At 36.7% G+C, this 11683-nt stretch overlaps 1 protein-coding gene across 1 annotated transcript; it reads right to left on the reverse strand.

The window, feature by feature from the left end:
• Positions 1-527: 527 nt before the first annotated feature.
• On the reverse strand, positions 528-839 carry LOC137956739 (glutaredoxin-C1-like). Its single transcript, XM_068804343.1, has one exon. The coding sequence runs from the start codon at positions 837-839 to the stop codon at positions 528-530; it is 312 nt and encodes a 103-aa protein (XP_068660444.1).
• Between the last annotated feature and the right edge of the window lie 10844 nt (positions 840-11683).

Consider the following 11683-nt stretch of genomic DNA (forward strand, 5'->3'; position numbering starts at 1 on the left):
GTGTGCCGAATCATTTACTCTTTAAAGACACAAGATAGGATACCCTACAAACCAGCTTTATGTGGAACTCGATTCAGACTTTTTTTCAAAAAAACAATATAAAAATTATTTAACTATGTTCTTCTTCTCCCCCATTCGAGGCCCTTAAAAAGAATCCAAAAAAGTGCAATGCAGACAAATGCTATGGTTAGCCTTCGCAATGAGAGAGGGAGAAGCTCCCACTTTGCCTCCTAGCAGAAAATTAAATGAAAACCAGAGAAAGCACAGGAATCAGTAATAATGTAAGCGAAAATGCAGTGATTTCATTGCAAAAGTGACACCTGAGTTTACAACAGGAAAATACTACTATATAACTGCTGGGTACACTATGAAACGTGATCAGTCCATTGGAAAAAAAATGGAGGATGACAGTACAAAGGGAAATACAGAAAATTACTAACTTTTACTTATTTATTATAAGCAAAAAGGTCCCCTTTCCCATGCACGAGAGAAGGGAAGTGAAGATTTCAATTTTTAGTACATATAAACTAGAGCCATAGACCTCCCTCTCGCTTGAGGAGTGGCACCAGAGATCCACTGAGGTGGAGGGACATAACCTCGTCAGTAGAGCCTACCAGACGGCCACCGATGAAAACAGCGGGCACGGCCGGTCGGCGACCAAGCATATTGACGAGTGCCTTCTCCATCTCTCTTCCTTTGGGTTCTTCGTCGAGCTCGTACACGGCCGGATTCACCCCGCGTTCATAAAACAACCTCTTGATGGTGTGGCACATGCAGCAGGAACTGAGACTGTAGATCACCACGGCATTCTGAGAAGCCAATCTCTTAATTGCCTCCATCGTAGCAATTGAGCGCTCCTACGAGAGTATCAAAACTGGGAGGGACGTAGAAAAAAAAGGAGACTGGAGTTATAATGTAAGATAGTGATCAATTAGGAAGAGAAAATGCAGTTAATAAATGGGGAAAAGAGAGTCTAAAATCAGGACAATCAAAATGTGAACAGAAGCAGCAATCGGGACGGAAGGAATGGGCTAAGTTCTGAATAATGGATTATCTGCAAACTTGGAAAGGCAGAAGTTGGCAGGAAACGAATGCTTTGTCGTGAGTAGGAAAACTTGTTTTGGTGAAGATTGGGCACCTCAATCGACTTTATTTATACAGTCCAAAGGGGATAGTGGATACAATTTTTTTTTTTTTTTTCTCATTTCTTGAATGTGACACTCACTAGTAAAAGATGTCCTGGCCACGTTACAGAATAAGATGGAATCAAGGTTATCCATTAGGAATTTGATAATTATTTTATTTTTATTATTTTTTTAAGAATAATAATGATCAAATTCTCATTTATTTCTTCTTTTCTACGGCTTCCAAACAGACCCTTAAGGATATTAGGTCCATCTTGTGGTAAGGGGCAATTTCAGGACAGTAACAGGTTTGACCTAATAGCCTTAATTTCAGACAAAGTGTTTAGCAGAATGAGATTAGTCCCATTAATTGGGAGAAAGGGTACCCCCACCCCATTAGCTCCACACTTCTCCATATGCTAGGGAATCACATCTCAAGTTTAGTCATAGTCTACCATGGCTGAGTCTTTTTTAGATACTACAACATTTTAAAAGTAAAGCCGACCCTAATATAAGGTTATGAATGGATAATTAAGATTTGCTGGTTCTTCAAGCCTTCAGTTTAAGGCAAACGCAATCAAGAATCAGAAGAGAAAGAACTGTCGGTAGGCTTGTCTGATTCATTTTTATGATTGTCTGCCAAGGCCTAAGCTGGGTTTTAAGTTTAAAATTTTAAACTATCAGGAACTAATCATCTGAATGAAACATATTTAAAATCAAGATGGCCTTTGTCTGCTCCTTTCCCATCAATCTTAAGATAGAATGTTCGAGTATCGTCTTCCCTGGCATTTAGTAATAAAAAGGTGATCTCATAAAGCTGCAGAGATTGACCAAAAGTATTGCATCTTTTGATTCTTAAATGAAACAGACACGAAGCCACCCTAGGAATCAAATTTAGTCTGTTGTGATGGGAGAGTCTTGTAATCTAATCTGATTATCCCAAAGGATAGGATGATACTGTAAGTTTTTCCGGTAAAATCTTATTTCCTCTCTCGATTTCTTACATTTACACCCACATTTATATACAAAAAATTACTGTTAATCTTTCTCTGATCTCTCGGATCATATCTGCCTCTTATGATACGGGGGATTTCTTCGACAACCCAATAGAAGAAGAAGTCCTCGTTTGGAAGATCTCACGCCAACAGATACACTTAAAATGGACAAGGAACCTGTTTGATCACTAAACCATGTGAAAAACACTTGACAGAACACAGAGAAGGGAAAAACACTTGACAGAACACAGAGAAGGGAATTTTTTTTGGGGTTTGTGTGGCCCTTCCTTTGATGTATTCCTTGGTATCTTTTAAAGGGAGTCAGCTTTTCTTTGAGGGAGGGGGAAGAATATGTAAGGCCAATTTGTACAGATGTGTACCTCACTATCAAATCTGTGATGCCACGATCCGAGCCCGCATTCCTCTTTATCTAAATCTAAAAAAGTTCACATTCCTTCATCATTCTCCTTTACAACCTCTTTGATATCTTTCTTTTTTTCTCACTGTGCTCATAGCATGTATCACATATGTGCATGTCCAATATGCATCATTCCTATTTGTTTTTCATTCATAATTTTAAGTACATAGAGGCTCGATATTTGTACTTATATATGGTGGAAGATATGATGTAATTAGGGTGACACTGATATAATTAATTTATATTTTCTGTCTGTTATTCACTCTTATTAGGATGAAAGGTATATTTGTAATATTAATACTTTTGATACCAATATATATAACTTGTGGGGGCGGGTTTGGACTAAATTCAAGACCCTAATTTCTTCCTCCTCTTTTCTCCAAATTCGTCACTCTTCCTTTTTTTTCCTCTTAAAACCTTCTCTCCACAACTCTTGTTTTTTTTCTCACCCCTTAATCCTCTTCTACTGTGATTATACATCAAGGAATCCTAAGCTTCAACAACATAAAAATAAAATGATAAAAAAATTATTTTTATTAATAGTGAATAAGTTCTCTTTGGCTTATTCTTTTGTGTTTGTGCTTGCATGGTTTATTTTTCCATTATTCGTTACTGGGGCAATAAGAAACTCATTTTTCTATCTCATTTTAATTTTGTGTAAAATAAGAGAAATCGGAGCAAAAAAATTTTATCCCACAAATTTTTTCTTCTGCACTTATTAATTTTTCTATGATTTACTACAAATTAAATAAAATGGTTTGTCTACAAACCATTGGCGGAAACAAAATTTATGAAAAAAAAAAAAATCAAACAAGTCATTTTGTACTGTCTCATGAATAAGATTCATTCACGTAATTAACATTAATGAGATGATCTAGGTTCCTAGGGTTCGGTATTTCCTATAATTTTTTTTAGTTTTAACAAGTCCTAAAGCTTAAATTTGGTTGTCTTTATTAACTTGCAAAAGCAAAACAGAGAATACATAAATAGAAGGACGAGATCGACATCCATTTCCATTGCATAGATGCAGTAAGCATGCATACGTGCATGGCGTCTTAAAAACGACCCTTTTACTCCGGAGAGGTTACGGCAGCAGTGGGAAGCCGATGTTCTTTTGGCTCCCTGCCTACGATGGATGGTTCTATCAGATGCAGCTACATGGCGATCTCCTACATTACACTTGAACGATCGTTTCTGCGTTATCGCATCGTCGTCGATTGAGAAAGTAAAAAAGATGACGAAGAAATGCGTCTATGCTCAAGATTCGATCCAGCGAAGAAGAAGGTCGAAAAGAGTGCAGCCTTTCAGATTTTTCTAGAGATAAAATGGGTGCCGAAAGAGTTGTCCTCTTGCTTCGAAAAGCAGAGAGTGTATACACACTCCGGATTGTGAATGATCTGGAGATCTCATGAATGAATAAAAATCTTCTGGTGGTAACGAGAACAGGGGAATGAGATATTCTCCAGTCAGGCCTTATTCTATCTGCGTGATCATTATTTTGTTAAGCAACGTCTGTCCATTCATTTCCTATTCATTTTATTCTCCAAATCTATGACTGCTTCAAAAGTCGTCAAGGAAATACTTTTCTTTTTCATTCTCATCTTCTTCCTGATGATACATACTAGATTTCTGCAAATTTTGACCTCACAGTATCGTACGTCTTCTTCCCAAATATGAAAAGGAAAATATATAGAATATATATAAAATGTATCTGAATAGTGCTCGAAAGAAAAGAGAATCTTGGGTTGAAAAAGCAACATTTTAGGGTTTTGGACCAGCCAGAAAAAAATTCTTCCCGTCTGTAAGCAACTGAGGGGCAGCAGTTGCATTATCCGCCCATACGGCAGTCCAAAGGTGATTAAACTTGACCTTCCTGAGAAGGAAGTAATGGAGGCGGATCATCTGGATTGTTCTCGGACGATCGATAGGTCTGGTACGGATCATACGTACTGGCATAAAATACAGTTGATAAGCTGAACATCAGATATCGTTTCTCAAATTGGTGGCTGCTGCTGCTTGCGCCTCTGTAACTTCGTCTTCTCAGTTCTTTTTTGGCTTTGCCCGGCCATGTAGGTGTAGCTTAACCATCTCAACTGCGAATCTTATTTCGCCAAAGTTATCAGCTGTGGATGAACTCCATCGTCTTTCTCCACCTCAGTAGATTCTCCTCAGATGGATAAAAACAAAGAAGCACAAACAAATGAGCTCGAGACATAAAAGACAGATACCCCATTGACGTGGTCCTGCATGAAACCCATGCACTCGAGCAAAGTTGCTGGTAACTGTTTGCTTCTCATGTCTGAGGATTGTTAAAACTAGTTCATTACCTGAAGATTTTAATTACCTAGGTGGAACTAAACAAAAGTAATTTTTCGGTGGAAGCGCAGGTGCAACAGAAAGTAGTTTGAGGGAAAAAAGATTGGTTTATGTGACAGTGAATCGGAATCGAAATCATAATCTTTCTTTCGGTGCAACAGCAACTAATTCGACATAATCGATGCCTTGACCGAACATTAACAGAAGCGCACGAGAGGATTGATAAACCTGTAAGAGATTAAAAGTCGAGGCTCGTGAATCATGTGCTGAGAAAACAATAAGAACCCTTTCGATTTCTATCTGATTCCGATCTGGGTCTCTACTTTCCAATCTACACTCCCATTGGCACCGAAGCCAATCTCTAATCCATTTGGTGGATTGAAAAGACGAGAGCAGAGAGGGCACTTCGGTTATTCATGCACGACTCAGGAATAAGGAGAGTACGGTCGATTTCTATCGTACCTTCAAAATGAAGATTTTCATTTTACTTGATTTGTGTACGTCAAATGTGCCATCTACTTTTGGTCCCCATCTCATCTGAAGAATCACGAAGAAGAGCCCGTTCTGGATATTTCACTGAAATATCTGAACACATGGCTTCCTGTTTTTTGCTTATTTATTTTCACTCAGCAACGGGTATAAATAAGTCACAGCTCAGTTCATTGAAAACCAGAAAACCTGAAGTGACTTGAGATTATTAGTCAGAGCGAGCAGAGCTACCTAGTTGCAAGGAAAGCTATCTGGGGTTGCTGCCATGGAGAAGGTAACGAGCTTGGCGTCTCAGAAAGCATTGGTGATCTTCAGTTACAGCTCCTGTTGCATGTGCCACAGCATCAAGCAACTCTTTATCGGACTCGGGGCTTATCCCACTGTCTACGAGCTCGACGAGCTCCCGAGCGGGAAAGAGTTAGAGAAGGCTCTAGTCCAGCTGGTGGGTAAGAAGCCCCCGGTACCGGCCGTTTTCATAGGAGGGAACTTCATCGGTTCAAATGAACGAATCATGGCTCTTCACTTACAAGGTCGTCTCTTCCAGATACTCAGAGATGCAGGAGCCATATTTGTTTAGACATTTCTCAGTCTTCACACTCAGCTCTATGCAACGAATAAAATCAACTGAAATATCTAGGCATGATGATCACTAGCGAGTACTTTTAATCCTTTTTTACCTGCATTTCTGCTTCTTTCTCTTTGTGTCTTTGTTGTTTTCTCTGTCTTGTTCTCTGTCCCCTCCCTTCTCTTGCAGTTAATGGAGTACGTTGTGTTTTACTTACATTACTGGGTCATGTAGTGCTGTTAGATTGTTTTAGTTTACATCGTAGCAGGCCTTCATCAATTTTGTACTAGCAGCTAAAATGCAGTTCTTCTCTCAGTGATAAATATGTAAAAGACTTCTCTGTTAGAAAACCCATAATCTTAAATCCTAATCCAGAGTTTACATCATGCTAGAATATTAGGATTCGAGATAAATACTTGGAACCATTCCAAACGATCACCTACTGTTACGGAATTTTGCAGCAATCGATACGAACGAATGATTGGTTTTGTGATCTTCCTCAACTAAATCTCCTTAGTTCCTCAATAGGACCTTCGTCTCTCTTCCGGATGGGGAGAAAAGAAACTGTGTGTGATTTAGTTTTTTGGGGACCATAACCATAATGTGTCTCCTTATATAGGGTTCTCATCTTATATAACAGATTCTCAAAAGAGGAAATTAAAGGAGAAGGAGATGCTCACCGTGGGCATAATTGCAGGTGCAGGGGTTCCATATTGTTTAGTTCTGTCGCATGGCATTTCCTTTTCCCGATTCCGAGCGATCACCAAGAATTGGGGACAAGAATAATATGTGAAAACGAAAAGGTCTGTGTTTCCAGGAATCCTGTACTGTAAGCAGATGATTTAGACTCTTCTTGGGTTGAGACCCGCTGAAACCAATTTCAGCAAACAGCTAAAGCTTGTTCAACAAACTTGTCCTAGTGAATAGGATCCATCCTTGCTATGTGAATGGATCCTATTTGCTGGACCAATCAGTTGAATGAGGTTTGCCTGTTTCCTTGAATCCCATTTCATCAACTCCCAACTCTTTGGTTGAGATATGCTAACATTGTTTTCAGAAAAATGTTGAAACTCAGTCAATAGATTGGTTCTGGTACTCCTCCAGCACGAGTTAAGTTCCATTCATGAGAAGCATTTGTGAAGATTTTGTTTTAGCACATCCCGAGTCATTCTGAAGTGATAATGGGTTTTTTGCAAAATGATGAAACCGATTTGGTAGATTGGTCCTAAGGAATAGGACCCAACACCTCTCCCACGTGATTGTGTCACCTTCATAGGACCAATAAGCCAAAAGGTTACATTCATGGAACCAATAAGCCAAATGGTTGCATCATGAGAAGCTACACGGTCAAATCCATGGAACTAATAAGCCAAATGAGCTTCAAAGTTACATTGAAATTTCATTTCTTCAAGGTTTTAATATAGTGAGGATATGTCATCTCAATTAAACATTGATATAACTGGCTTCAGCATCTGGAGAGCTTCTCATTGTTGACTTGTGTAGCCCTAAAGGAAAAAAAAATGGTCTTTTCCCATGTAACTAGAAAAGTATGTTTAATAAAAAGAAAAGGGATTTATAACTTAAGGGGAAAAGTGTTCCTACCCCTCTCTCGTGGTATTAGAGCAAGATTGACCCAAGGAAATTGCTATGCTTATTTGTGATTCTTAAGTGTTACTAAATAGAGTAAGAAAATCCAAAAAATTGCTTGTATATGGCCCAGGTTAGTTTTCCGAATTCTATTCCTGTGGTGTTTATGTGTAAGGACTGGTGAGTGTTGAGTGCCCTAGGAGTGGGTGGATCTTAGATGATGTGCATTGTTGTGTAGGGGCGATTGTAGGAGATTGATCGATCACACAAAACAGTATTCCAAGGTTGATCGATCATTGAAGTAAATTGATTGACCATACAAAGAGGTTGTTTTAAGGTTAACTGATCAATGAAGGAAGTTTAGTGATCATATTATATGTGTTATGAATTCTAGAAGTGGATCAATGAATGGTAAAGAGAAAGGTGTTACCAATATTCAGATTATTAAGTAAAGATATTTATTGAGGCTCGAGACTAAGGTTTATTGTTCTATAGGTAAAGCAATTTGGGAGGTTTTGGAGATTGCTTACTCCCATAAAAATAGTGTATGAGATACATTCAAATTTTTACACAATTCAACGAGAACAAAGAAGTGTAAAAAATATTTTAGTACATTGAACAATTTAATTTAGAAGCTCTGGATTTATCAAGCTCAAACTTCTAAAATGGTGTAGCCTTACGACGACAACAAGTTGAAGTAGATGTTGCTAGATTTTTGTATGGGTTTGGACCAGAATATAGGAGTGTATACACAAATGTTGTTGAGTGTAAATATTCCTAATCTCACAAAAGCATATGCTCGAGTTATACGGCTGGAAATGCTTTCAACAAGGCTAGTGATATTGTTTTAAGTCTTGCTATTATTGTGGCAAGGTGGGACACATTTTTTTATCATTGTTGGCAGTGGTTTGCAAAACATACCGAACAATAGTGTTGTGTGAAATATAGAACATTATGAGAATAGTGGTGGTCATGTCACTTTTGCAGATGAATTGTCTAAGTTGGTTGAGTAGTGGAAGATTGTCCCATCTACTATATATGAGTGCAAGTAATTGATCGACTCAGCTAGGCACCTTGGCCACAACCGATAGTTCTCATCTTCTTTTTTGTATGAGCACTTTCCAAATTACCCCTAAAAATAGTCGGGGTCTAGACTCTGGTGCTTTGGTTCATACAAAAAATATTAAATCTATATTTTCTTCCATTTGTTGTGTTGAAAAATAGGTATGGAAGAGTCTTACATGACTCTCATAGTAAGAATTCTCATACAATCAAAATTAATTAGGTAAAGTCTTATAAAAGTCTCACAGGAGGATGCCTCACATAAGAGTCTTAATTAAAGGTGTTTTAGTTATGTTATTCTTCTAATTATATTTACTTGTTTAATTATTCTAGGACTTATCTTTTAATATTTAACTTTGGGTGTAACTGGGACAAAAGTGGTTTAATTGTAACTGGATTCTACTTGTTTCCTCTATTATAAATAGATGCTCATTGTACTCAAAATTACAAGAAGTCCGTAAAGTATTTTTCTTTTTCATAAACTCAACATGATATCAGAGCAAGTTTTGTAAGTTGACTCAGTCAACTCACATAGATAATGTAATCCATTTTTTGGTTCATATCTCTAGTAGAAAGTTCATATTCTATACTTTTCTTTCTTTCCTGTCCCAGTATCCATTGTTCATTGACGTTCTCACCTCCATGTTGAAATTTTTATATTGTAAACTATATATTACATAATGATCTTTGAGTTTACTTTCCAACTCAAAAATAATTTTAGCAATCAGAATTTCTACAAAGGGAAATAGATATTTGAAGCAGCAAAGGTAAGATAGCAAGAGAGGTTCCAACAATAGTAGAAAGCTTCAAATTTTGAATAATTTTATACTATCAAGAATGAGACTTTATATAAAGAACTATATGTCAAAAGAAATATCATAAGTCTATTTTCTAACCTATCAAACCAGTTCTTAATCTGATCTTTCTAGAAGAAGAAATCAATATTGAAAGAGGATAAAGATGGAGAAAGATATCAATATGGTATCAAAGCAGATAAAGATCTGACATGGAAAAGGAGAAGAAAGATGGAGATGAAAGGGAGGAAGAAGAAAAAAAAAAAAGGAAAAAGGGAATACTTTTTCATTTTCCCCTTAGTCTTATTCTTTCTCAATTCCTATTTTTATTTGATTTATCACTCTCATACCATAAGCTTCATACGGGAAATTATATATCGTTGTAAAGATTTTTGAGTCTAGTTTCAAACTCAAAAATAATTTTTGTAATTAGATTTTTTTATAAAAAGAAATAGACATTTGAAATAGCGAAGGTCAAGCAACATTCGAGTAGTAGTAGAAAGCCTCAACTTTCCAAACAATTTGTACCAACATGACTAAGAGTTTATAAAGAGAACTATATCTCACAAGAAGTCTATGCGAGTCTACTTTCTATTCCAATAAATTTTTTTCTCAGTCTGATATTTCTAGAGAGAGATATCCACATTTGAAGAAGTCATGTTGGTTGCTTGTTGCATTCAAAATATGAATTTAAGCCGATTTTTTTTGTATTACTTTTTTAGTTGCTATTGTTGGCTAAGTTTTCTATTTGTTTTTAAAATCTAGTCAAACGTTTTCCAACTTGAGTATCTTTCCTTTCGTAAAGTTTCCTTTCTTTCATCTCACATTACATTAGTATCCTTAAGAGAAGTCTTTCCCCTTATGAGTTTAGTTTCGTTTTTGATAAATTACAAATTTTCAATTAGAAAGTCTTGTTGCCTCATTCCAAATTCCAAATATTATTGTTCTAAATCTCTTTTATTCTAGAATTTATCTCTTGAATATTTTCTTTCAAAATCAGTCAAGATGTGTTAAAAAGTAATTGTCTTATATGATAAGTCTATTTTTAGAAAGTTTCCATTATTATGTTCCATCTCAAAACTTTCATATTAGAATTTTTTAAAAAAAAATTTCCTAAGTAGAGGAATTTTTTATCTTCCTCTTGAGTCAAACTTGGTCACTTTTTATCCATCAAATGGAATAAAAGCACCTCCTTCTTACTTGGAAGAAGAATTGCATTTGAACATCTCCTTCATTTTGAAGTAAGGGAGTTGCTATCTTTTTATTCACACCCTTAATTCCTCAAAATACTTTCATCCATTTGTGTTAGTTAAAATCATTCCCGAGCAATGCCTATAGACCCGCTACCTAAAAGTATAAGAGTGTGACCAACATCTAGCTTGTACCAAATCTTTTTATTTTTCACCTAAGAGGTGTTTTTTGTTTGAACTATCTTTAAAAAGTGAATAGTCTATTTGTTGTTAAAAAATAAGACAAATCCCATCGACATAGTCAACCCCGATTCATGTGGGTCTACTTATTGTTCTATTGTTTTATTAGTGGGGTAGAGACGGACTGCCAAATAGAGTTTCTAAGCTCATTTTCATTGTGAGCAGTTCTACGTAATGGTTCAACTGCTATTCAAAGAGAGTCGACTCACCTCGGCAAGGTGAACCTCTCACAAGTTAACACTAACTCCAAAGTTATTCCACTTGCTAAGTATAGAAAAATTGAGATTTTGTACCAACTGACCAAACCCTAAAACTCTACACTAGATTTGCAATCTTCTATTTTGGTGAGCAATCCAATATGTATCAGATTGTAAGATCCTTAATAAGGTCAGCCCCTTTGCTGATCTAATTCATGGAATTAGATCCCGAGGTTGTTTTCTACATCTCAGCAATGTTGATATAGAAATCTAATAGATTCCACTGTTTTAATTCAATATTTCATGCTCCTTTCCATTTCCTAGAATCCAAAAATGAATCAAAAGGTAAATTGGCCATCAAGCAACAATCTGAGCGAAAAACATTTAGAAGAAAAACTATAGAAGGCCTATCCGTCAGCTTTAATGTATGTTGCCAAGTTCTTCAGAAACAGTATCCAGGATTAGTGATCTAGTCTGATATCCTAATTGGCCATGGTGCATAATCTCTTTAGGAAATGTCATTGATTTTTATTACAAGGATGTTTCTCCGACTTGCCTAGTGGGATCAACAATTCAGCTGGGTCGACTCTAATTTGAGAGCGGGTCAGTCGGGTTGCAGGATTGGACTCAACCCTTCTATTGAGGGCGAAAACTCCCCGACTCGCCCCAAAACCACCTACTAGACTAGTAAGTCATGATCCAACTC

The sequence above is a fragment of the Aristolochia californica genome, unplaced genomic scaffold, assembly GCF_029961685.1.
Source record: "Aristolochia californica isolate CCGP_79_NKW_82.1479 unplaced genomic scaffold, dmAriCali1.0.hap1 SCAF_2, whole genome shotgun sequence".
NCBI lineage: Eukaryota > Viridiplantae > Streptophyta > Magnoliopsida > Piperales > Aristolochiaceae > Aristolochia > Aristolochia californica.

Bases quoted from the DNA above. Each gene is read 5' to 3' on its own strand.
- LOC137956739 (XM_068804343.1), bottom strand. From the start codon at position 839: ATGGAGGCAATTAAGAGATTGGCTTCTCAGAATGCCGTGGTGATCTAC.